Raw genomic sequence first — 27,815 nt, 5'->3', positions numbered from 1 at the left:
TTACTACCTCCCCGCTTCTCAGATCTTCCTGTCCAACCTAGAAGGGAATCCACAAAAATCATCTGGTGCTCACCCCTCTGCCCTTGGGGAAGAAAAGAGACTTTCATATTTTTAAGTTCACTATTAATCAGCAACTGTGAGTATCCCGTTCACCAGTATCATTTCTATTATGAATTAATGAATTCATACTAATATACAAGTCTCTCATAAACTTATTTCTGGTGAGTCAGTTTCCCTGAGATCCGAGGACCTCAGGGTCACCTGATTGCTTCTCCTAACCTGCCAACCTGCAGCCTAGACTTGGAACACAGGAACCACACCGAGATCCCACCAGTCTGTGTGGGTGGTGGCACTTGGACCGTGGCCAAGGCAGCACATTCAAACAGTGACAGGCAGGAAGCAGGGCTTAATGTCCCTGCTCATTGCAGCCTCTCTCTTTATGCAGGCTTGTCGTGATCTCTGTCAGCTTCTCCCTTTCGAACTTGAGCAAGTCACTTCCTTTCCCAGAGTATTTCCCCAGCTGGAAAATGGAAAAAATAATTCTTGCCCCTGTGGCCTTTAACAGGTTTGTGGTGAAGGTCAGAGGGGTGAAGGGTCGGGAAGGAGTTTTACAGCCCGGAGCACCCTGTACACATGTTAGTTAGGGTTATGACCAGCTTTCCACCGAAACCTCCTTCATTTTCCATCATTTCTGTCTTTGGAATGAAGGCAGCTGTGTGGATGGCAGAAGGGCAGCAGGTATGGGGCTCATTCCTGGGGGGTTCTGGGGGACACAGCCCAGGCTGCACGGGCCCCTGGATGCGGAGAGTGGGACAAGGACCACGGAAAATGACAGAAGGCGGCTGTGAGAGCCTGGAGGACTCTGAGTGAGGCGAGGCTTTCTTCCTCTTGAAAATTCCCTTTTGTGTCTTAACAATAAGTAGACCAGAGAAAGACCAAACCTGTGCAGGGCCCACTCGACGCTTCTCCTTTCTTACGTGCGCTCATGCTCATTTGAATGTTGCTGTCCCATCTGCTTCTTGGGCCCACTGTCCCCCGTGTCCTGTGATGCCACTTGCCCTTTGTTTTGCTTTGTAAATGCTCCTGGGTGCTCCTGCCGCTTCGGGCCAAGGCAGAGTGTCTTCTTACAGAATCACTGCCGCGGGGACCCTGGGCATTAGACGGCTCACCCCCTCATGTGGAAGCTGGGGAAACTGAGGCATGGAGAAATCTGGTGTTAGAAAGCACCAGCTCTTCAAGAAGCCTGAGTTCTAGACCCTGTTGGGCACGTCACCAGCTGGGAGAGCTGGCAAGACGCCTTCTTCTGGTCCTCAGTCTCCTATCTGTGTGCTAAAGGGTGGTATACCCCTTGGGTCCCTTCCAGCCAGAAACCCTCTGGCTCAAAAGCAACAGCTCCTGCTGGGTCTTCTCCCTGACAGAGACAGCAACACATTCCAGTCTTTCTTCACAGACAGATACCTTTCCTGATTTTTGGGTTTTTTTGTGGTTTTTTAGTCATACAAAAAAATCTCTAAGAATTTTCTTTCTTGGGGCACCTGGGTGGCTCAGTCAGTTAAGCGTCTGATCATGATCATGTGGTTTGTGGGTCATGATCTTGTGGTTTGTGGGTTTGAGCCCCCTGTCGGGTTCTGTGCTGACAGCTCAGAGCCTGGAGCCTGCTTTGGATTCTGTGTCTCCCTCTCTCTCTGCCCCCCTCTCTCTCAAAAATAAATAAACATTAAAATTTTTTTTAAAAATCTCCTTTCTTAAGCTGTTCCAAGGCCTCCATTAAAGGCAATAAAATTGTTAAGAATGCCTGGTCTGATTAAATCACTCACTGTAGACTATGATGATCTCCTCTCTTCGTTTGATGAAACAGATTTAAAAAATTTTTTTTAATGTTTTATTTATTTCTGAGAGACAGAGACAGCATGAGCAGGGGAGGGTCAGAGAGAGAGGGAGATACAGAATCTGAAGCAGGCTCCAGGCTCTGAGCTAGTTGTCAACACAGAGCCCGACGTGGGGCTCGGACCCATGAGCCGTGAGATCATGACCTGAGCCGAAGTCGGACGCTCAACCAACTGAGCCACCCAGGTGTCCCTAATGAAACAGATTTAAAGCCCTTTTTGTTATATATCAGAAACACTTACTGAAATTATAAATTATCGTCATGGTCATATTATTGGTTGAAAGACAAATGAATGGGTCAAGATGACTTTTCAGAGGAGAAAACAAACCAAAACCAAAAAGGCCTAAGAGATAGTGAGGTTAGAAAAATCTCTAGGCTTGCAAAGAGAGGTTACCCGAAAGACTCAAACAAGAAGTTTCTGGTAAACGAGAAAAAGAATATCTTTTCCTAAATTGGATAAAACTGCATTAATGAACACCAATGGAACAAAGATAGTTAGACATTCCTTCTGGTGGCTTTCATTTTGTTGTTCTGGGAGTATTAGCCTTAGTTATATTTCTTTCTTTTTTTTTTTATAAGTTTTTTTTTAATTTTTTTAAATGTTTTATTTATTTCTAGGAGAGAGAGAGAGAGAGAGAGAGAGAGAGAGAGCATGAGCAGAGGAGGGTCAGAGAGAGAGGGAAACGCAGACTCTGAAACAGGCTCCAGGCTCTGAGCTGGCAGTCAGCACAGAGCCTGACGCGGGGCTTGAACCCACAAACCGCAAGATCATGACCTAAGTGAAAGTCGGACGCTTAACCGGCTAAGCCACCCAGGCGCCCCATGTTTATTTCCTTAAATAAGAAAGCCTGAAGCTTTTTCCCCCTAAAAATATCTTCCCGGTTATTTCTCTCTTCAGCTTGGTTGCTCCAACATGTTTACCTCCAGCTGCCTGGAGTCCTCAAAGCCTCATTTGTGGGGTGGAGGGCCAGCCTTCGCCGCCCCACAAACCAGGCTGTCTTTGAGGAGCTCCCTCTGAGCAGCCCCCTTCCTGGGGCCAGGGAAGTGAGAGCCGACTGTTCATTCCCCCACCACGCATTTACTTCCTATGCTTGAAAACACCTCCCTTCTTTGGTCATCTGACTCTGGTGGTGGAAGCTGCGATAGATGCTTGGTTCAAATCCTAGTTCCTCCCTTTGCCAGGGATATGGCCCTTGGACAAGTCATTCATCAGCTCCGATCCTCACTTTGTTGGCAAACCCGGGACTAATAACATTCATGAACTTTCAGTGGGAATTAAATAAGCTGTTATCTGTCTAGTGCATAGCAAGGGCTCACTAGCTGACAGCCAGTTTTCTCTTTCCCTCTCTCATGGATAAGGGACACAAAATAGAAATGCAGACTGAAGAGAAATTCTCTAATCATCTCTCAACACACTGCTGACAGAAAGCTGTCTGTCTTAGCTCGCTCTTTGAAGTTGGGCCCAGGCCTGGACTCCCTCACACAACACAACCCCAGCCCAGCCTGTGGATGAGGAAGTTTGCTAAGTGCCCTCTGGTGACAACTGAGGTCTCATGAAGAGACTGGTCTTAGAGCATCGAGCATCACTGGATGGGAAAAATACACAAGGAAATTGGCCCGGACAAATACTTGACTCCAAACGCAAGTTTCACATTGCAGCTGAGGAAAACTCTCTGAGCAGAAAGTCAAAAATCATGACAAGACAAAGCTTTCCTAATACTCTCCGGAATTGGAGGCATGGGGGTGGGGGGGGATTCCCTACCAGGGTATCAAAGTATTCTGACATCTATTTTGTCTTTTGTGCCTCCTGAGTCTGGGGGGAGAGACACAGATGGGACAAAAAGAACAGACATGAGGGGACAGGTCACATGGTCCATCAGAGGACAGGTTTTTCTAGCTCCGGGACCGAATTCTTCTGCCATTTTCCTTGTGGTTTTCTCCAGCCAAGGTGGATTCTGCCATAACTACACAGAAATCCTCAGGACACTAGTGAGCAAATCTAACCTGCTCAGAAAGCCTGAATAAGAAGGAGCAAGAGCAGGCCCTCCCCTCCCCCCCTCCCCACCGCTGTTCACCACTTGAGCCCAGGTTTGCTGTGTCCCGGGCCAGACTGAGGTCCTCGATCCCCAGGAATCCCACCTGGGCCCCCCAGTCAGCAGATGCTCCATTCCAGGGCAGGGCATTCTGGGAACTGTCACAGCACTGCATTAGGGTAGCATCCCAACCCTTGCCAAGGCCTTGGGGAACTAACCACTGGATACTGAAGGAGATCAGACAACTTCCCCTTGGCCTTGCCTGCCACCCACTGTCTTCCCTGTGTGCCGAGGCGGAGACCCCGGAGCCTAGGGGCTGAGCAGCTTAGGTGGGCCGACTCTCCAGTCCCACTAGGGCCTACGAGGGAAGCCATGTCTTCTCTGTGCTTCTCGAGGGAAGAGGGGACGCAGTGCTGCAGCCCCAGAACGAGCCCCTACCCTCTCCACTGCGGGTGGGACAGGATTCCCGGCAGCCTCTGAGCCTGGGATGTGACTGATGGAGTTGGCACTTGAGGCCGAGGCTCCCTAGCCCAGCTGTTTGAAGACTAAACTGTATCGATTGAGAATTTAATTGCTCCGTAATCGCTGAGTAAACACTGGCTGGTCCATTGATCACGCCCCAGGCCAGCTGGGGAGAGCCAAGAGGCGGGACAGAGGCACCAACAATGCGAACGAAGGGCTCTCCCAGACAGCACCCTTGGAAGGAAGCCCCTTGCTCAAGGATAGCAAGGAGTGCGGTCTCCAGCAGAGCCACAGCCACCCACCGCCCAGTCTGTGGGCTGGTTAGCAGGTGCGGACGGGCGCCAGGAAAGGATGGGGGCCCGGGAGGGGCTGCTTAAGGGGGAGGCTCTCTCTGGACACAGTATACTGAGTGGGCAGTGCAGGCTACAAAATCTGTTTCTTTTTTAATGGGGGAAATGTAAACTCCAGTGCTTAGAAAAATAAAACCCTGGAAGGTTGCCCTCTAATATATTGACAGTAGTTAACTCTATATAACTGGATTAAATTATTTTCTTCTTTATATTTCTGTATTTTCCACATTTCCAACAACTAGCAAGTATAACTTACAATCAGAGAAAATAGATGTTATTTAAGATCAAAAGAAATGCCTAGAAGGGTTTCTCCTGTGCTCTGTAAGAAAGAAAGACAGACAGACAGAGGGAGAGAGAGAGAGAGGGAGAGAGAGAGAGAGAGAGAGAACCCTAGCAGCAGCTCCGTGGAAAGTGGTTGTATTTTGGAGTTAGACCTGAGCTCACCTTCCAGTTCCAGAACTGATTAACATGGTCCCTCTGTCAAGACATGAGACTTCTCTCCATCCCAGATTCCTTATCTGTAGCTGCAAATGACAGCTATCTCACAGAATTGACATAAAATACTAGAGTCCTTGGTGCAACATACCTGGCACGTTCAAGAAATATTAGTGTCTCTTCCATTTTGGAGCAAGGCTGGGGCAGGTAGGACCGAGTACCAGGGATGAGTCATTGAATCTGCTGGGGCCCACAGGGCTCCCCAGGGTTCCCCAGGGGAGGGAGTATGTTCTGTTTCCTCCCTGTGCCTCCCCTAGCTGAGCCGCCACCACCACCCCTCTGAGCCTCCTCTCATTATACTAATAGAAGCCAATCTTCCTCCACTCTGCCCTATTGCCACCCACGGAGACAAACGGGCTGCCATTCTACCGGATACTGCGTGGTGGCTGGCCAGCTCCAGGGTCATTGTCACTGAGAGCCTGAGAGGGAGGAGAGGCATGGGATTGGAAGTAGGGCTGCAATTACTAGCCTATTCAGCTCCCTAGAATAAAGCCCTTGTCATTAGCTAGCAGCAGGAGGCGGTAGGGAAGGGGGAAGAAAGAGCCTGGCACACACTTGCTGCATCAGGCTGGCCTCTCTGGGCTCCACCACCCCCAGCTCTCACCTGAGGACCTAAGTGCCCTGGCGTGCACCGGGGGTTTGCCTAAGGGCTTGTGAACCCAGGCACCACGCCCGGGGGTCCAGCCTTAGAGGCCTCTGCCAGCCCCATAATGGCTCCATTGCCCCCTCGTCCCTGATGCCCACCCCTTGGCCTCTATTCTTGCAGAAACCCAGCTCCCAGACAGGCTCAACTTTGAGTGTTCTCACCTCCTGGGGGACATCCCTCCCTGGCAGGCTCCACATCCCAAGGTAGAGTTTCTCCTGACCCCATCCCTCAAAGGCTTCTCTATATGTGGCTGGGGCAGGTTGTTCTAGCAACAGCCCCCCCCCACCCCAGGGCTGGGGCTTAGCTGCCTCTTTGGAAGGGGTGAGGGTTTCTCCTGGCCCCTGAGTCTCTCCTCTGGGCTGAGGGTTCGCCTCGGGCTGTGGTGCCTCCTTCTCCACTGGTCTGGCCGATGGGGCTGTGAGTGATCAGCTACTGTGAGGCCCACATGGGATGAGTCCAGGGTTCTTGAGAAAGAGATTCTTGCTCAGTCCCACAGCTCAGGGTGGGGCAGGGAGGGGACAGACCCCTCAAATTGGGCTGACCTTGATCACCACTGGCTTCAGCTGGGGTGCGGAGGAAGAGTGTCAAGGAGTCAGCTCTGAGGTCACACACCAAAGGCCCCAGAGACCTGATCGATTGGCTTAGATTTCTTACTGGGGTCTCCTGTGGAGACTGACAGGCTTATCCCCAGAAAACTCAGAGGAGGCTGATTGGGCTAGAGCCTGGCTGAGCTGGTAGGAAGTCAGACTGACAAGAGCCTAGCTTGTCTCAGAGCCCTGCAGCCCAGCCCAGGACCTCCCAGGGTGGCCCAGAGGGCTTTGTGACCCACCCACCCTGTGCCAGCCCTCAGCCCAATCTCTGACCTTGGCAGGTTCTCACAGAGAAATTCCCGGGGAAGGTCTGGGCTACACTCTGTGGAGGTGGGGCACCTGGTTAAAGGAAACTGATAAGGGGTCAGATAGGGTTGGGAGCAGGGATGTCGGGGGTCTCATGGGAGAAAACGTTCTTAGGATGGAGTTCTCCCAGGAAGCCAGGAACAGACAGACTGACTGACATACACTGTTGGACTGTCAGAAAACATCCAGAAAGCCTCCTTTCAGAGAAGCTGAGAAACAGACATCAGAGGCAGACAGACAGATGACAGACAGACAGAAATACACTCTAGGAAACTACAAACCAAACAGAACAACTTGGAATAATTGAGAACAGAAGCAGACAGCAGCTAAAGGTCTGAACCAACTAGGGGCAAGTCTCCCTGCCCCACACGGGGCGGGGGGCTGCAGGGGGTGGTCCCTCCATGACTGAACATTCCCCCACCCTCCCTCCCGTCCCCACCCAGGCACCTGCCCCTCCAAAGGGAAACTAAGATAAAACATTTCCTACCCTCCCACCCCAAATCTTGAGAAAGAAGCCCATTCCTTTGGCAGCCATGATGGGGGAGCACCCCCCGCCCCTCCCCACATACACCTGTCGCTCTCTCCCACATGGCACACCAGCCCCTCCCATCCCTTCCCACCAGGACCCAGGGCCACAGGGTGGGTGGGCAAGCAGAGGGGTATGGGCGTGAAAAGGATGAGGGGTGAGAAGTGAGAGAGAGGATGACCATGAAAAATCCAAGGAAGGATTCCTATTGCCATGTCCCCCAGGACTGAGCTTGAGGGCACCCTGTCATCCATCCTTGCCGAGGCTTTGTGCTTAGGTAGTAGCAATTAAATGCTTACTGAATTGAGCTGGATTGATGGGGTAGTAGGCACACTAGACAGGTCTTCTCCCCCACCCCCCACCAAGGAGGACATTTTTAGGAAGAAGACTCAGCCATGTGTCTGAACAGTGACAGCCCATTGGAAGGAACCAGGACCCTCCATTCCTGTCCTTGAAGATCACCCTAATGCCACTCTACTCTTTCCTCTTCTCTCCCACTCTCCCATTCTCTCATTTCTTTCTTCTTCCAGTTTCCAGGTGAGCCATTTCCAATTTGGGGGCACCACAGTGCCCTACTAGATGGTGAGATCCTCCAGAACTCAAGTGGCCTTACTTGTTCTTATGTCCCTGGGCACAGAACTTGGCCCACAGACCACCCAGGGCATCGCACAGGGCTTGGTCCTTTTCTTTGCCTTCCATGCTTCTACTTGCTCACTCTCTAGGAATAAGCACGCTTTCCTCAGCCCTGGACTTAAGGATCCCGAGGTGCCACTTGCTCTGGCCTGAGTCTGACACCTCAGAATCCTGCCTATACCCTGGCCCTGACTTCCCCTGAAGGGGAAATGAGTAGCAATGCCTTTCAGAGGTGGTTTTGTGTCTTTGTGTCAATAGCTACCATCTCTGATTACTACCTAGTGACTCTCCAAGGAATAAAGGAGGAAAGATCATGGAATCACTGAGTCTCAAACAAGGAAATGGTGGGCAGTAGGAGTGACATGTCCTCAGGGCAAGTGTGGGCGCTGCTACTTTCTGGCTGGGTGATGATGGGCAAGGCCCTTGAGTGATCTGAAACTTACTCTGCTCTCACATAAGACAGGGATGAGGAAGCCTGGTCTAACCCCACTGAGCAGCTGAGACACTCAATGAGATTAGGCGTCAGTATTACTTTCCTGATAGACCACCCTCTTGGACTGGGAAATTTTTGAGGTCCAGGGGAGCTGAGCAACTTGCCCAAATTCATCCCAACAGCAGGAGACTGTAGATGGGGCCAAGTTCAGGACAGAATCCAAGTATCTTGACTCCCAGTGAAGTAAGTAAAACAAAAGAGAGAGAGAAGTGCGGAACTAAGAGGAATTGGTGGAAAGAACAAAGCGTGACAAGAGTCCTGGGATGTAGACACAGGAGAGGAATTTGATGTGGGCGAGGAAGGGGAGAGGCAGAGAGACAGATGAAGGTGGAAGACAGACAGGAGCACAGAAGTGTAAGGAGGAGGGACCACAAAATGGGAGGTGGGGTGGGAAGAAGGAGTATGAGTTTAGCTACTCAGATTGGGTTTCATTTCTCCTATCTAGCTGAGAAAATGACCTGTGTGGAGCAGAATTATTTACCTACACTTACATTCCAGGGGAATCTTGAGCTTAAGAAACCCAAAGAACCTTCTAAGCACCTCCTCGGGCAGCTGTTAGGTGTCAGTCCCACAATGGGAGACATCCACAGCAAACAGCTGTGGAGAAGAGGGGCCACACTGTGAAAAGCAGGTGGTGCCTGGCAGCCTTGCGACGTTTCTGTATCCATTCAGCGCTTGGTTACTCATCACCCTTCCTGTGTAAGCTTTACAAATGGGATGATGATTCCACACAGAAACTTAGAGGTGAATGTACTCCACATTAAAAGGAAACGTCAATAGTACACGTTAAAGCTAAACAATAGATTTTGTGACGACGAGGACTACTTCCCGCTGAAGACTGCTATGTTGTTGACTTTACCGGAGAGGCCCCGAACAAATGTGGTAAAACTCACATTTTCTGTCTGATTAGCTTGGCATGCTGTGCCTTTCCATCAAATATATGTATATATATTTAAATTGTATTACCCTAAGATGTCATCAGTGACTAGGAAGTGATCTGGTATTTTGCTAGTTAAAATAGTTAAATTAATTTAAAACTTTTCGATTCAAAACAATTAATACAAGAAAGAAGGACTATGACCATGACAAGATGAAGCAGGCCTGCGACAGTGACACCAGCCCTTGACTCAACACTCTCCCCCTTCCTTCCCAGGTCAATAGCTGACTCAGTGCAGGTTGAAAAGCTTGACAATTGAACTCAGTCATCTTGGCTCTTTTATGGAAGGAGAAAGATTAGAAAGAAAACTGTAAGTCTTTGCTATCATAGAAAAGGCGGGCACGACCATGGGTTGAGCACCTGTTGAGTGCCAGAAAACCTACCATGTGATTAGATATACTGTGTATAATCCAACTAACTTCCCTTCACATCTAAAAAGATGATATTTTACATAGGCTGTTTAGGGGGAAGGAGCCTAAGCTTGGAATTTGAACACTGGGGTACAATGGCCTCCAGAGTTGGGATGGCTCATCTGGGGGCCAGAGGAAGGAAAGAGAAATAGAAACATGAGGCAGGAGGTAAAAACAGACAAACAAAAACGCAGGACTCAGAGGAAGAGGCCGAATGGCATTGTGTGGTGTGCTTTGCTTCAAGGGGGAGGACAGTGGGGGTGGGGAAAGGAGTACGGCCACCAGTGCATTCCCACCTTTGGGAGGCCAAGTCGGAGCAGGCGGGCTTCTGCTCGGCATCGGCGGCTGGGCAGCAGAACTGGTGCAGCACGGTCTCATTCCTGAGGGCAGAGCAAAAGAGAGAAGGTCAAGCGTGGCCTTGACAGGCTGGGCCCCGCTGGCACCAACACATTCCCCACCCCCCCTACTGAGGACCCTTCACCCCGTGTCCACATTGCTTCAGGGAGGGAGGAGCTTCTGGCTTTTCTCGATCATGCATTAGGCCCAGTTCCCACTTGCAGGCCTGCTCCCTGCCCCCGGACCTCCCATCAACTACTTCTTCCTCCTTCTGAGCCCAGGCCCCATCCTCTGCATAGGATGTACCATTTATTCAGCCCTCCCGTTTATCGTTATAGTTCTTTATGACCCTGTTCCCCTCTATGGTCCGGCAAGGCCGAACTAGGTCTATTCACCCATGGTGCACAGAACTGCATGCAGGGAAGCTGATCATATGCAAAGATACAAAACACTCACACAGAGATTTTAGGATTGCTGGCTGAAAATCCAAGGCACGGTGCTTGATGAGGGATTTGTTTGATGCAAATGAAAGAGCTAACCGGGAGGTGGAGATAGAAGTTCTAGTGCCAACTCAACAGTTAGCCAGCTGTGGAATACCTCATCACCTCTTCCAGGTCTCAATTTATTTACTAATGAAATAAGGGAGTTGAACTAGAGAAGTGTTCTCAACCCTAGCTGCTTATTAGAATCACCAGGAGCCTTTAAACACCATCAATGCCTGGGCCCTAACCCCCAAGGACTGATTCACTTGGTCTGGCCCCAGTCAGGGGCACCAGGACTTTTTATAAGCTCCCAAGTGATTCAAAAGGTAGCCAAAATTGAGAGCCATTAGACTAGATGATTTTCAAGGTGACTTCCACCTCTAAAACTCTGTGATTCTAATATCTACTTTGAGTTACCTTGAGATTTAATAGTAAAATTACTTTTGGATAAAGTTATGCTGACATGTGGTCTTCTCTCCCTTAGCAAGCATTCACCATCATGGAATCAGAGAATGACAGACCTGGGAGGGCCCCCAAAGATTTCCCAAAAGACGTTTTTAAAACTTCCTTTAGCTTCAGAATACGTTGTCCAAACCCAGTCTTTCCTGGAAACCCATTTTGTAAAACAACCAAGGTAGAATAGCTCTACGGTCAGGGAGTTGGAGGTCTATGCCACTCCCCTGATCCGCTGGCCCCAATTTTGGTAGCCACCTACCAAGTGTCTCTTGGGGGCACTGAGATTATAAGGGCATAGATTAGAAACTGCTGTATTTGGGGCACCTGCATGGCTCAATGGTTAACCATGTAACTTTGGTTCAGGTCATAATCTCATGGCTTGTGAGTTCAAGCCCACACTGGGTGAGCACAAGCCCCAGCTTCAGATGAACATGAACCCTGCTTCCGGTGAGCCCGGCTTTTCTTTCCCTCTCTCTCTCTGCCCTTCGTGAGATTCTCTCTCTCTTTCTCTCTCTCTCTCTGTCCCTCACTCACTTGCTCTCACTTGTGCCCTCTCTCTCTCTAGGAAGAAAGAAAGAACTGAGATACTTTCATAAGTCAAACAACAAATGACAGAGTGGGAAAATATATTTGTAAAACATATGACAGAAGGCAGGTTCATGTCCTTCATTGAGATCCCACAAATTCATAATGCAAAGACCTAATAGAAAAAAGGAGCAAAGATTAGGAATCCCAGTTGACAGAAGAGGAACACCAAAGCGCTGATAAATAGATGGAAAGATGCTCTACCTTACTAGTCAACATGGAAGCGCAAATTAAAGCAGCACTGAGATGCCATTTCCCATCCACCAGACTGCAAACATTCAAAAGACTAGTGACAATAAGTGCTGGTGTGAATGTGGGGAGAGAAGTGCCCTCATCTACCGCCTGTGTGGTTGTGAAGTTTTACAGCTGTTTTGGAAATGAAAAAGAACTAATGTCAGGGCACCCATAGGGCTCAGTTGGTTGAGCGTCTGACTCTTGATTCCAGTTCATGCCATGATCCTCATGGTCGTGAGATCAAGCCCCATGTCAGACTCTGAGCTGAGTGTGGAGCCATCTTAAGATTCTCTGTCTCAGGGCACCTGGGTAGCTCAGTCGGTTAAGTGTCTGACTTTGGCTCAGGTCATGATCTCACAGCCTGTGAGTTCAAGCCCTGCATCAGGCTCTGTGCTGACAGCTCAGAGTGTGGAGGCTGCTTTGGATTCTGTGCTTCCCTCTCTCTTTCTGCCCCTCCCCTGCTCAGTCTCTGTCTCTCAAAAATAAATAAAAACATTTTAAAACATATTCTCTCTCTCTAAAGGGTTAGTATCCAAATATATACACCCAAAAAACAAATAATCCAGTGAAGAAATGGGCAGAAGACATGAACAGACACTTCTCCAAAGAAGACATCCAGATGATCACAGACACATGAAAAGATGCTCAACATCACTCGTCATCAGGGAAATACAAATCAAAACCACAGTGAGATACCACTTCACACCTATCAGAATGGCTAAAATTAACAACTCAGGCAACAACAGATGTTGGCAAGGATGTGGAGAAAGGGAACCCTTGTGCACTGTTGGTGGGAATGCAAACTGGTGCAGCCATTCTGGAGAACAGTATGGAGGTTCCCCCAAAAATTAAAAATAAAACTACCCTACAACCCAGCAATTGCACTACTAGGTGTTTATCCAAAGGATATAAAAATGTTGATTTGAAGGGACACATGCACCCCAATGTTCATAGCAGCGCTATTAACAAAGGCCAAAGTATAGAAAGAGCTCAAATGTCCACTGGCCGATGAATGGATAAAGAAGATGTGGAATATATATACAATGGAATATTACTCAGCGATCAAAAAGAATGAGATCTTGCCATTCACAACAACATGGAGGGAACTATAAGGTATTATGTTAAGAGAAGTCAGTCAGAGAAAGACAGATATCATATGATTTCACTTGTGTGGAATTTGGGAAAGACAACAGATAAACATAAGGGATGGGAAAGAACAATAAGATAAAAACAGAGAGGGAGGCAAACCATAAAAGACTCTTAAATAGAGAGAGCAAACTGGGGGTTGCTAGAAGGGAGGTGGGTGGGAGGATGGGCATTAAGGAGGGCACTTGTTGGGATGAGCACTGGGTGTTATATATAAGTGATGAATCATTGGGTTCTGCTCCTGAAACCAATACTACACTGTATGTTAACTAACTTGAATTTAAATAAATAAATTTTTTTAAAAAAGATTCTCTTTCTCTCTCTCTCTCCCCCTCTCCCCACCCCACTGCTTGCTCTTGGTCTCTCTTTCTCTCTCTCTCTCTCAAAAAAAAAAAAAAAAAAAAAAAACAAGCACATGTCTTCTGACCCGCCAATCGCACCTCTGGAATTTTATACCCTAGAAATGTAAATAACCTGTCCATAAAGGTATTTGTACAAAATGTGGTGGCAGCATTGTTTTCACAGGGGGAAACAAAATAAATGGAAATAACCTCAGTCCCCACCAATCAGGAGATGGTTGAATAAATTGGGATAGCTTCCTTTATACCATGGAGTTGTGCACTAAACCTCTATATGGAATTATGTGTGGTATCTCTTGGCCAGGATGGATTTCTATAAAGTATGGCTAAATGAGAAAAGCAAGCTGCGGAGAAATATATGTAGTTTTGTAAGATAAACAAGGACCCCTCTCCCTCAAATGCCTATTCTATACCTTGCTCTATATTGCACTCATAGGCCCGAGGGCAATTGCTGCACTTTGGGGCCAGGGGGACCCGCTACCAGTTGCATTAGGAATTTGGGATGCCTGGATGGCTCAGTCGGTTAAGCATCAGACTTTTGATTTCAGCTTAGGTCATGATCTCACAGTTCATGAGTTTGAGCCCCGCACTGGGCTCTGTGCTGATACCAGAGCCTGCTTGGGATTCTCTCTCTTCCTCTCTCTATGCCCCTTCCCACTCATGCTCTCTCTTTCTCTGTCTCTCTCTCTCCCTAAAAAAAAGTAATAATAATAAATAAATTTTAAAAAAGGAAAAAAGGAATGTGATCCCGCCTTGGATCAAACAGTCCCCAACCCGCTCTGGAGCATGAGCCTGGAGCCACCATGTCACACGAATCCAGAAGCACTCTTCACATCATATAGTCTGTGGGATTTGCAGCTCAAGGCTGTGATTCTCAGAGTTCTGGAGCTGGGGGGACCCAAGGAATGGCAATGAAAGGAGCCTGTCTGGAAAAGAAACATGACTCATTCTCTGTCCTCAGCTCTTAAAATTCCAGATGAGGGAAGCCTATAGAATCCAGGCCAAAAGCGCATTTCTTGTGTTTTAAATTCCACAGCCCATGACTTTAGGCAGAAATCAGTCCTTCCTGGCTTTAGCCATCCCGAGTACCCCAAGCTGATGAGTATCCATGGGGTAGCTGGATTGCAGATGATGTGGCGATGTGGGGCAGTCCAGTCCCAGAAAGAGGATTTTGACGTGTGGCTTATCCCTGGTCATGCATGAGGCTGGGCTGGGAAGGAGCTAGGAGGACTCGGGAATGAGAGGTGTAGAGTGAGGAGCAGCTGGCTCAGGGAATTTTAGGATATCACCTGAGCAAGACAGGGTTCTGAGTCTTCATAGAAGGCAGCATGGACATGAAGGAAGAGGGGAGCCTCACGTTCAGCCAGAAAAGGACCCTGTTCTTAAAAAGACTACGAAGGAAGCTGGGGTGCCATCAGGGGAGAACAGGGACCCAGGGGCCGGGCCAGCAAACGGAGGGGAATGAAATGGCAAATGCTGACAGGAGCTAATTAAAGCTTTAGCCAGGGCCAGGCCCTCAAAATTCTGGGAGCCTATACACCCATCACTTCCCCATCTATATTCAGTTTGAGACTCAGTATTCCACCGCATGGCCATAAAAATGGTTGAGTAGTTTGGAGGAACTGATGGTATGCACAGCACCACAGTAAGTAGAGGCGTGAAGAAGGGGGACTCCCAGCAGGATTAATCAAGGAGACAAAACCAGGATCCCAGAGGCACAACTTTGAATGAGAAACCCCTTCCTCTCCTCACCGAGGTGAACACAGCAGATTTAACCCCCAAGGAATCCCTCTAAAGGAGATGCCTTGAGCTCCAGGAAAAGGGAGGAATCATAAAATCATTTCCCATCACTTCCCTGACCCCCACCTCTCCTGGTACCACCATCATTAGGGCTGGTAGAGCCTGAAGACGACTGGGCTGCTTTATTTTTTTTCCCACTGTCTCTTAATTTTTCTCACCTCCTCCAAGAAGTCTTCTCTATCTAAACATGAGGAATAGGAGGAAAAGGTCACTCCTTTTCTCAGAGGTCACTCCTATTCCTGGGGGTGGGAGAGGGGCCGGGGGGAGAGGCTGAATAGCCAAAACAACTTTGAAAAACAAGAATGGGGCGCCTGGGTGGCTCAGTTGGTTGGATGTCTAACTTTGGCTCAGGTCATGAACTCGTGATTCGTGAGTTCGAGCCCCACATTGGGCTCTGTGCTGACAGCTCAGAGACTGGAGCCTGCTTCAGATTCTGTGTATGTGTCTCTCTTTCTCTGCCCCTGCCCTGCTCATACTCTGTGTCTCTCCCTCTCTCTCTCTCTCTCTCAAAACCAAAAAAATAAACATTAAAATTTTTTAAAAAAGAAAAACAAGAACAAGTTGTAAGTCGTACACTATGTGCTTTCAAGACTTAAAGCTACCCAAATTAAGACAATTTGGTGTTGGCAGAAGGATGGACATACAGACTGAGTGAACCAAAGAGAAAGGCTAGAAATAGACTCAAATATGTATTAAATCTTATAAATTGACTCATGGTAAAAGTACTAAGGTAATTCAATGGGGAATGATAAATTTTTAACAGAAATAATGGAATATCCATAAGCAAAAATAAAATGAACTTCATACTGGGGCACCTAGGTGGCTTAGTAAGTAAGCGTCTGACTTTGGTTTAGGTTATGATCTCAGTTTGTGGGTTTGAGACCTGCATCGGGCTCTGTGTTTATAGCTCAGAGCCTGGAGCCTGCTTCAGATTCTGTGTCTCCCTCTGTCTCTGCCCCTCCTCCACTCATGCTCTGTCTCTCTCTCTCCAAAATAAATAAACATTAGAATTTTTTTAAATAAAATAAAATAAAATGAGCTTCATACATTGTGCCATATTTATATATAAATTAATACAAAATGTAACATAGACCAAAACTAGCAGATACCATTATAAAACTTCTCAAAGAAAACATAGGAGAAAATGTGTACCATAGAGGATGCAGAGATTTCCTAGCTAGGACACACAAAGCACAGGCCATAAGAAAAAAAATGAATAAATTAGACTTCATCCAAATAAGAAATATTCTCTTAGAAAGACACTTTTTAAAAAGTGAATAATACTTACAACTTAATAGTAAAAAGACAAACAACCTTATAGAAAAAATGTACAAAAGATTTAAAATAGATACTTTGCCAAAGAAAATATACTAATAATGTGATTAGTTATTAGGGAAATGCACATTACAACCACCATGAGAAACCATTCCACACCCATTAGAACTAGTCAAATTTCAAAGTCTGACAATAGCAAGTGTTGAAAAGGGTGTGGAGCACCTGGAACTCTTACACACTTCTTTCTGGTGGAAATGTAAATTGTGCAACACTTCAGAAAGCACTCTGGCAGTTTCTTACAAAGTTAAATGTGCACTTATCAAATGCCCCTGTAATCACATTCCTAGGTATTTACCCAAGATAAGTATAAACATAGATTGAAAAAAACTATTCATAGAAGCAAAAGTTCACAGCAGTAAAAACAAAATCAAAAACAAAAAAAACAAGGACTTCTATACACGTACATTCAATTAATCTTTGACAAAGGTGCAATGAATACCCAACGGGGGAAAGATGGTCTCTTTCATAAATGGGGTTGAGAAAAGTGGATATCCACATGCAAAATAATGAGTTTGGATCTGAATCTTACCATACACGAAAGCAAATCAAAATGGATGAAAGACTAAAACATAAGACCCAAAACCATAAAACTCCTAGAAGGGAAAAAACACAGGGGGAAAGCTTCACAACATTGGTCTTGGCAATTGTTTCATGGATAAGACACCTAAACCACAGACAACAAAACAGAAATACACAGTGGGACTACATTAAGCCAGAAAGGAAACAACAGAGTTAAATGGCAACATACGGAATTTGAGAAAATATTTGCATACCATATACCAGATAAGCAATTAATTTCCAAATTATGTAAGAAAGTCTTACAACTCAAGAGCAAAAAAACTAATAACTCAATTAAAAATGAGTTGATTTGAGTTTACTTGAGTAAAACATTCCTCCAAAGAAGATATACAAAGGGCCAACAGGTATATGAAAAGATACTCAATGTCTCTTATCACCAGGGAAATACAAATGAAAACCACAATGAGGTATCACCTCACCCATTACGATGGTTATTATCAAAACATATGTATATGACAAGTTTTGAGGAGGATGTGAAGGAATTGGGATCTTTGTACACTGTTGGTGGGAATGCAAAATGTTGCTATGGAAAACAGTATGGAGGTTTCTCAAAAAACTAAAAATAGAGCTATCATATGATACAGAAATCCCATTTCTGGGTATTTATCCAAAAGAACTGAAATCAGGATATTGAAGTGATATTAGTACCCCAATATTTAGTGCAACACAATTCACAATAGTCAAGATTCATAAAGCAATCTAAGTGTCCACCAGTGAATAAATGGATAAAGAAAATGTGATACATACATACAATGGAATACTATTCAGACTTTAAAAAGAAGGAAATCCTGTAATACGTGATCACACTGATGAACCTTGAAGACATTACGTTAAGTAAAATAAGTCAGTCATGGAAAGACAAATACTGCATGATTCCACCTATAGAAGGTATCTAAAATAGTCAAACTCATAAAATCAGAGAGTAGAATGGCGGTCACCAGGGGCTGGGGGAGGGGGGAAATAGGAAATTGCTAATCAGTGGGCGTAGTTTTGATTATACATGATGAATGAGTGCCAGAGATCTGTTGTACAACATTGTGCCTATAGTCAACAAGTCCATATAGTACATTTAAAAACTGAAGAGAGTAGATCTTGTGTTACATGTTCTTACCACAGTAAAATAAAATACAATAAATAAAGTTAAACACCACATTTTGGTTTGACTAGGCATGCCTTAAACCATGGGACTAAAATGAATGGTTCCTACCTGGGGAGCACGTGCACCCTGGCCAGAGGAGTAGAAAGGAGTGGAGCTGGCCCAGAGTTAATACAAGGAGGGCACAGGTACATGTCCTCACCAAGCACTGTCTGTAAATTCAGGAAATGATCTATCATTCACACATGTGGTCCAGGTGTTCTAAATGTATGTAGAGGTAGTTATCATCAATAAAATAAAGATACATGTTAAAAAAATAACCCAGCAACAACCTAAATGTCCATTAACTGGTAAATGCATAAACAAATTGTGGTATATCTACACTATTCAGCAGTAAAAGGAACAAGCTTACTCATACGTGCACCAACGTGGATGAATTTCAAAAGAGCATCGTACTAAATGGAGGAAGCTGGACACATAAGTCTACACACTGTCTGACTTCCATTTGTACGACTTCTTAGAATGAGCCATATAACAATAGTGACATCAGATCAGTGTCAGTGATAAGGGAGGGGAGACAGTAAACTGCAAAAGGGAACATGGGGTCCCCTGGGGTAAGGGAAATGTTCTATAGCTTGAGTGAAATCATGGTTACAGAACTGTAGACAGTTTGTCTAAACTCAAACACTTAAAATCAGTAATTTTATCGTATGTAATTGTTCCTTAATACAGCTGATGTTTTTAAGACCAAAATCTTTTTCTCCCCCATCTCACTTGTTGATACTTCATCAAGAGGCATTAGAATAATTTCTTTTCTAACTTCCCTCCTCCCATTGCCCCCAGATCCACCCAATTATTAACCCCCCTCCAAGCAGGAAAAAAAAAAACCCCGGATTTTTCCTTCCCTTCAACCGCTAGATTGGATTTTCAGAGACCAGATGGCTCATGACTGAGCCAAAGGGGTCCAGGGGGCCAGAAACTAGGACAATGAGAAACTTGGGGGTGGGGATCATTGAATGGGGGAAATTTTGGAGGTGGGCCTGGGGCTGAGAGCCCCTGAGAAGTGCAGTAGTAACAGTGCTGAGCTGGAGATAGAGACCCAGCTCCCCCTCCACAACCATGGGCCCTCGGGAAGGTCAAATCATGGTAAATGAGACTCTTATTCCTGCCCTGTTTATGTCACTGAAATGTAGGGATTCAATAAGACTTCGAATGTGAAACTGCCTTGGGAGAAACATAATACACCCTGCACAGATGCAAAATCTTATAATGACTATTATTGATATTATTAGTCCTTGCCACCAAAGAACTCAGCAACCACAGCACTATTGCAAGCAGAGACCTACCAGGATGCCATCTTGACTTTCTCTTCCTAGGGCCCTCACCCCCACCCCCTCCAGGCATGATCTACCTCCAGGGGTAGGTTTTCTTTGCTCATTGGTGCAATGAACCACTGCACGGTCTTCCACGGACTTTGGAAAGATCTTAATAAGGCACGTGCTTACAGATGTTCCAGCAGCCAGGGGCAGAGAAAGGAAGTGGCTTGTACTTACTTATAAAACTTTGCAAGTTTTTCACTCAATTCAAACTAGAAACAGTGGACCCCATCTCCTTTCACATTTCCTTAAAAAGGCATCAGGACATTCTCTTCCTAACGGAAAGGGCCATCTCTCCTCCTTACTCTCCCCTACAAAGCTCAGAAGCCAACATCACTTCATAACTGCTTGCTTGTTCATTTACTCATTGAGCACTTCCTGCCTACTAGAAACCTGCTGTACGATAACCAGGAAATGATGGACTCAAGAGGTAGATATTATTATGGAGAAATTTAGTAACATGGTCAAAGTCACACTGCTAGGAAGATGTTGAGGTGGGACTTGAACCCAGGCCTGGTTCCAGCCCCCAAGTTGTCTTAACTGCCACGGAAAGAGCCTGAGATGTGTGGTCATCCAAATAGGAGACGAATTCGAGAAAGACATCTAGCTATGTGGTTTGGGGCAAGTCACTTGAGCTCTCTGAGCCTCTTCCCTTATCTGTGAAACCCACTACCTCATTGCATTGATTTGAGTGGTATAGGAGGTAACTGGCACGGAAGCTCCATGTACATGAGGCAGACCACATGGCCTCCTGACTGCAGCTCCACCTCCCAGCCCATCTCTCAGACCACCACAGTGCCCTTCTGAAAAAATGTTGTCATTTCGTGGAAGTGGCAGGCACAGGGGAAAGGCCTCAGCTTGGAATCAGGAGAACCTGGACGTACATAGCACCTTTGCCATTTACTAGCTTTGTGACCTTGGGAAAATCTCTTAACCACTCTGAACATCTTCCCTTATCACTCAAATGGATGTATAATAGTAGTACCTCACTGGATAGTTGAAGGAATTCAACGAGAGTATATACTTTAGGAATTTAACCCATAGCCCACAGTAGTGTATAATAAATGGCAGTCACCCCATTCTTGAATTAGTTGTTGCATTTCCCAGTCAAAGGGCAAACTCCGTGCCCTGTGTGTGTCTATATCTCTATGCACGGGCATAGGGCCTGCCGCCGATTACCTGCTCATTGCTTGCTAAACCAAGGTCAGAGTCGGCCTGGGGATAGTCACCATGTTTTACATAAGGTCCTCAGGCCTTATTCATCTGGTAGCTCAAAGGGTGTGCCCTCTTGCTAAGCTCTCCTTATTTTCACCAGCCCCCAGCCCTCAGCAACCACCTTGCTACTCTTGAGTTTGACTTTTTTCTTTTTTTTTAAGATTCCATGAATAAGTGATACCATGTAGTATTTGTCTGTCTCTGTCTGGCTTATTTCACTCAGCATAATACCCTCCAGGTCCATCTATGTCATCTTAAATGACAGGATTCCCTTCTTTCTCGTGGCTGAATAAAGTTCAGTGTATAAATCTACAGCACACTCTTTATTCATTCATTTGTTGGTAGACACTTAGGCTGTTTCCCTATCTTGGCTTCTATAAATAATGCTGCCATGAACAGGGGGTGCAAACATTCCTTTCAGATTTTGTTTTTGTCTCGTTCAAGTAAATACCCAATGTGGGATTGTTGGATTATGTAGTAGTTCTATCTTTAAGATTTTGAGAAAATGTCATTTTCTTTTTTATATACTTTTTTAATTTATTTCTGAGAAAGAGAGAGAGACAGCGTGAGCAGGGGAGGGTCAGAGGGAGAGGGAGACACAAAATATGAAGCAGGCTCCAGGCTCTGAGCTAGCTGTCAGCACAGAGCCCGACGCGGGGCTTGAACCCATGAACCACGAGTTCATGTCCTGAGCCGAAGCCAGACGCTCAACCGACTGAGCCACCCAGGCGTCCCAGAAATGTCATTTTCCATTGTGGCTGCAGCCAGTTTACATCCCCACCAACAGGGCGTAGGGTAGGGCCCCCTTTCCACCCTCCTCCTTCCCCACACATGTTATTCCTTATCTCTTTGACGATGGCCATCTTTAACAGCTATGAGGCAATATCCCGTTGGGGATTTGATGTCCATTTCTCCAATGACTAGCGATACCAAGCACATTTCTAACGTACCTGTTGGCTATTCACATGTCTTCTCTGGGAAATGTCTATTCAGGTCCTTTGCCCTTTTTTAATCAGATGTCTGGGGGGGGGGTTGCTATTGAGTCCCTTATATATTTTGGATATTAAGCCCTCATCTGACATATGATTGGCAAGTATTTTCTCCCACTCTGTAGGTTGTCTTTTCACTCTGTTGAGAGTTTTCTTTGCTGTGCAGAAGCGTTTTAGCCTGATGTGATCCCCCTTGGTTATTTTTGCTGTGTTGCCTTGTGCAGTCCTCATCTGTCACACTCACCACAGTGATGGGCACAGTGCTGCTGTCTCTTGATTTCTTTACAGCACTTCACAGTTTATACGGCATGTTCTCACATATCTTTTGCCCTTTGTACCACCTTGTGAGTTAGATTCAGTTATTCCCCCTTTGTGGATGAGGAACAGAGATGTGACCTGGTTTCCCTGAGGTCACACAGCCAGTAAGGGGTCGAACAAGTATTGAACAGAGGTCCTCAGGTCCCAGGCGTGCACCAGCATGGAGCAGTAAGGGAGCCACATACTCTAGGGAGGAATTCCATCAAAGTGCCTTAAACTGCAGGAAGGAGCATGGTCCCATGGAAAGCAAGCAGACTGCAGGTTTGGGAAGGCGTGCATTCAGGCCCGACCTTTCCACTGGGATGGCTGTGGGAACTTGGGCAGATCTTCTGCCTCAGATTTCTCAGCTGTGAGGAGGGAGGGTCATAAAGGAAGCTACCTCATAGGGTTACTGTGAAGATCAAACAAACTAACCCATGTCATGCTAGTGCAATGCTTAGCATAGAGTAGGGTCCAAATCGATGTCTGTACCATGCACCAATACAGGGACCATGCACCGGGACAGGCCATGGCCAGTCCAGAGTCTGGTTTTGCCACTTTCTGGTTAATAGCTTGGCTTGCCAGAGCCTCAGTTTCTTTACCTGTAAAATAGGATACTAATGGCATCTACCTCAAGGGTTAGCATGAGGAGTCAACGAATCAATGTATCTATACCATTAAGAAATAGAGTGGCGTGCACGGACACCACCACCAGAGATCCCAGGCTGCTTCAGTCTCCAGATCTCCAGGTTCCACCCACCCTCCGGGGCCCCAGAGCCCAGACCTCTGCAAAGCCTTCACCTGTTGTTCCGGTGCCTGACCCCAGCCCTAATGGCCTCATTTCCTGCCCCTGCCTGGGCTGGACCCGCCTATTTCTGGACTTGCACACCGGCCTCCCTCCAACCCCAGTGGGCCGTACCGCCAATTTTTTCCACCCGTGTAACCAGTGTTTATGTACACGGCTGCATCTTCCTATACTAGAGTTAGCTCTGGGGTAGAGCCGCGCCTGGGACCCATTCGCCTCTCCCTCCAGAACGGCAGGCAGTCTGGCTGGTGGCATGCAGTAGATACCATTTACTGACTCAATGTGTGAATTAAGTCCCTATGACCGAGGGTGCTGGAGATAAACGGGGAATTAAACATACACATCCGTGAAACGCTTACATGTGTCAACAAAAGCCCTAGTACATGCCACAGAGACCTGCCCACCATTATGATCACATGGGTGGCTATACAAAGCCCTTTCCAGACACTGCCTCAATTGTATCCTCGTTTTACAGTTGAGGAGGCTCAGAGAGACAAGATACTTGCCTAATATCACAGAACCTTAGCATCAACGTGGCAGTCTGGGGAAAGCGTAACTCAGACCAGAAAAGTCGGCTTCTAGCTTGAGTGTGCCAGGGGGCCCCCAGCCTCCTCCTCCCTCCGCGCTCACCACCCGCCCCAAAGCTGTGAGGGCTTCCTCTGAGCCCCTGAGCTTCCTGCTGCCCTTTCTCCTTCCTACCCAGCACGGTGGCCTTGCTAGCAACCCCAGAGCCATTCAGTCGCCTATCTTGAAGCCTACTTGTTTGAAGTCCAGCCGCCTTTGCAGGGAGCCAGCCAGCAAAGCTTCCGATGCCAGGCTGGGTGGCTCAGCAGGAATTACAAAGCCGGGCGCTCGGCTGCATCCCACCAGCTCCCCTCACGAGAGATCTCTCTATTCCCTGGCAGACAGGTGCCTGGCTACAGGGCAGAGCCAGCTTGAGAGGACGGAGTGGAGCCACCCAGCCCATGCCAGCCACAGAGGCTGCTTCACACCACATCCTGCCTCTCATCAGAGAAATGCGCCTACACAGTGTTACTCACTCACCCTTAGTCAATTGTGGGCATGCACTGCTTTTTCCAGGAACGGCGAAGGCAGATCTCGGTCAATAATAATGACTGCATTTGTCAGTGTTTCTGGTTTATGAAACATTTTTGAATGCCCTATGAATAATCCCAGGGGATAATAGTAGTAAAAGTAATAATATTATATATAATAATAATAATTAATATTAAAATTTTTAAATGTTTACTTTTTTAGGAAGAGAGGGAGAGACAGAGTGTGAGCAGGGGAGGGGCAGAGAGAGAGGGAGACACAGAATCTGAGGCAGGCTCCAGGCTCTGAGCTAGCTGTCAGCACAGAGCCCAACATGGGGCTCGAGCTCACGGACTTTGAGATCATGACCTGAGCCGAAGTTGGATGCTCAACCGACTGAGCCACCCAGGCGCCCCAATAATAATTAATATTAATATTAATGCCATGTACTTGATGAGGAAACTAAGGCTAAGGGAGGTTTGATGACTCCTGAGACACAGCTAGGACTCCAGCCCCATGCCCTCCACCACGGCACACTGCACCCTGGCGCCCATTCCTGCTGTGCCCTACAACCCCAAGGCAGGCATCTGCAGGGGACATGGCCTCTGGGCTGTGACTGCAAGGGCCTTGATCTTGCTCTCCATAGCATAGTCAGATTCGGAGTTAGACAGAAACATAAAACCCCATCCAGCCAATCCACAATCCCATACCTCCACTACCTCCTAGCCACTTGCCCAGCTCATGTGCTCCAACCCAATTCACAAGCCCACAGAAACACCCACTGCTTCTGGGAACCAGATACACACTAACACTCAGTGTGCTTGCAGACAGTGCAGAGATTCATACACACGTAAATATGCACACGTGCTCCTCATTGCACACGCACACACCTCATTTCGTGAACACATCCAGGACTCTCATTAAAATGCACATGGGTCCTAAGTACACACCAAGTCTCACACTCAGCAGAAACTCCCAAACCTATGCACACACAGACCTATGCACACACAATATGTGAATGCACATGCATTCACTCTTGGATATGTAGACACACATATACACGTATGCATATTTTCACATACAACCCTGCATGTGCAGCCATGTGCATGTGCATACACACACACCTGAGACCAAGGATGTTGTAGCCCCTACATGAACCCTCCTGGCCACATGGGCCCTGGAAGGATACGATGTTCCATAGGGACATACAAATCATCCATCTGTGGCTACATGTCGGTGGCATTCTGCCCGTCCTCTAGCCTAGTCCTATATGGCATGGCAGAGATGAGTGAGCCAAAGGCCAAGTTCAGAGCTGCAGCAACACGAACAACTGTCACATGGGCATGGTGCCACCAACCTTTTTGTCCCTGAACATTGAGCCAGGTTCCCCATCAGGACTTGCCTAGGGGAAGCGCTTCTCACACTGCAGAGGACTTCCCTAGAGTGGGAATGGCTATGTCAGGGTATAAGAGGCTGAAGCTCGCATGGGGTCTTGAAGACATCACTTTACTGGGTGACCTTGGGTGGGCCACCTTAACCTCTCTGAGCCTCAGTTACCACATCTGTGAAATAGGGATAACAACACCTTCCCATCAGAGATGGTAGATGTACATAAATGCCTAGCACATAGCATAAATTAGTATACGGATGTTGAAAGAAAGATGGAATAGATAACTGAACAGCAGATGATTGGGAACGGCACCCTAGGGCTCTCTCTGCTGAACTGCTCTCCCTCCTCTGCCCTTTGAACTCCCAACTCAGTTTTCCACAGTAGGTCATCCTTTCCTGCTCCAAGTTCTACCCCTATGTCTTCCCTTTAGCCTCTCACTCCACAGACTCTCTGGAAGCCCCATCTGACCCTCCAGCCCAATCTCCCCTGCCCCCTTTCCTTCTATTCTTTGAATATATCCATTTCTTCCAGCCCCAGGGCCTTTGCACAGAATGTTTTCCCTTCAGGTCTTCTCATGGCTCTGTCCCTAGCTTTATTTAATCTCTAGGTGAGGTCTTGCCTATTAAAACTACCCTCCCCCCAGTCATCCCCTTATTTTCCCTTAGAGTCCTTATGCACATATGGTCATTTTCTTGTTTAATATCTGTCTTCTCTTGAATGTGAGCTCCATGATGGCAGAGTCTTTGTCTGACTGTGAATTCCCAGCACCTGCAGCAGAGCCAGACATGCAGTAGATGCTCAATAAACACTTGCTAAATGAATATACAGATATGACTCCAGCCCTTGAGGAAACTAAATAAAATTTTCTAACCCTAAGTAACAATAATGTGCTCAGCTTCCCTCGCTCCACATTCCTCTTTCCTGTACAGCATAGCTCATTATCTTTTAATATTTTCCCAGCCCCTAGCTAGTCTAATTATTCACAGCACTCATGTGAATATTTGTGTGTATGTGTTGATAAATGAGTGTGCTTGGGCTGATCTATTCTAATGGTTCTTAAGCAGGGAGCTGCATCAGAATCCTGAGAGTTTCATTTAAAATACCTCTGGCTGCCCTCCCTCCACTAAGCGCCTTGTGAATGACAGTCTCGGAGCAGAGTTGGGGGCGAGTGCATCTCTTAGCCATCTGAGGATGGCCTGCCGTAACAGGCACGCTCTGCGGGAAGACAGTGGAGAGCAGAGGTGAAGATACCGACTGCCGGAATCACACTGGCTGGATCTGAACGTGGACACCACCTCGTGACGGTTGCTTGCCTGAGGACAACCTACCTAACCTCTTTGTGCCTCGCCCCCCACGGTAGCAGTCATCAACACATATACAGGGATAAGTTCGTAAGGCACTTAACCCAGTGCCTAGTCCATAGTAAGCGCATGACAAAATGTTCACTTTCATTAAATTATTATGGCTTCCCTCTAGGTAGTGATGCAGTCTTCCTCAGTTTCCCTACAAGGTTCTGTTAAGGGCCATTCTGTGGCAGATGGTCAGCAAGTATAGTTGGCTGTTGTATGGTGAAAACAAATGTGCTATTTCTCTAAACTTCCAGAGAAGTCTTCTATCTTAAACCCATGTTCCCCTCCAGCTATCAGCCCACTTCCTTACTCTTCCTTCTAGGAAAACTCATCAAAGAGCTTTCTACACTCACTGTCTATAGTTTCTCTTGTTCTGTCATCCTTTAAACTTCTTAGTAGAGACATTTCAAACATACATTTTACCAGTTTTTCACCCCAATCGTTTTTGGTGGAGTTATTTTATTTTATTTTATTTTGAGGGAGAGGGACAGACAGAGAGAGAGGGAGAGAGAGAGAATCCCAAGCAAGCTCCACGTCCAGCACAGAGCCTGACACAGGCCTCGATCTCACAGCTGTGAGATCATGATCTGAGCCAAAATCAAGAGTCGGACCCTTAGCTGACTGAGCCACCCAGGAGCCCCAGCTGGAGAACTTTAAAGCATACCCCAGAAATTATGTCATTTTAGACAGAATATATTTCCAACACGTTAGAATTTTATTTTTTTATTTTTTTTAAATTTTCCTTTCTGTTGATGTGTATTCTTTTTTTTTTTTTTAATGTTTTTTATTTATTTCTGAGAGAGACAGACTGTGTGAGCAGGGTAGGGTCAGAGGGAGAGGGAGACACAGAATCTGAAACAGGCTCCAGGCTCTGAGCTGGCTGTCAGCACAAAGCCCGATGCAGGGCTCGAACCCACAAACCGTGAGATCATGACCTGAGCCGAAGTCGGACGCTTAACCAACTGAGCCACCCAGGCGCCCCTACGAACTTTAAAAGGATACAATGATACAATAACACAATCATTTATTATACCTAACTAAATTAATAATAATTCTCCATTATCCATGTTCAGATTTCCCTGTTTGCCTTTAAAACATCTTTTTAGGGGCGCCTGGGTGGCTTAGTCGGTTAAGCGTCCGACTTTCGCTTAGGTCATGATCTCGCGGTTCGTGGGTTCGAGCCCC

General features: G+C 46.8%; 1 protein-coding gene across 1 annotated transcript in view; it reads right to left on the bottom strand.

Moving 5' to 3' along the window:
- IQSEC3 (IQ motif and Sec7 domain ArfGEF 3) overlaps nucleotides 1–27,815 on the bottom strand; it is a 109,661-nt gene that overhangs the window by 64,674 nt on the left and 17,172 nt on the right. The window contains 1 exon segment of the mRNA XM_077759026.1: nucleotides 10,066–10,149. Within this exon segment, the coding sequence (XP_077615152.1) occupies nucleotides 10,066–10,149 (84 nt within the window).

This window comes from Crocuta crocuta, unplaced genomic scaffold (genome assembly GCF_008692635.1).
Source record: "Crocuta crocuta isolate KB4526 unplaced genomic scaffold, BGI_CrCroc_1.0 scaffold72, whole genome shotgun sequence".
In the NCBI taxonomy this organism is placed as follows: Eukaryota; Metazoa; Chordata; class Mammalia; order Carnivora; family Hyaenidae; genus Crocuta; species Crocuta crocuta.
Note: the sequence above shows the minus strand (reverse complement) of the source record. Positions and strands in the feature narration are given on the sequence as shown.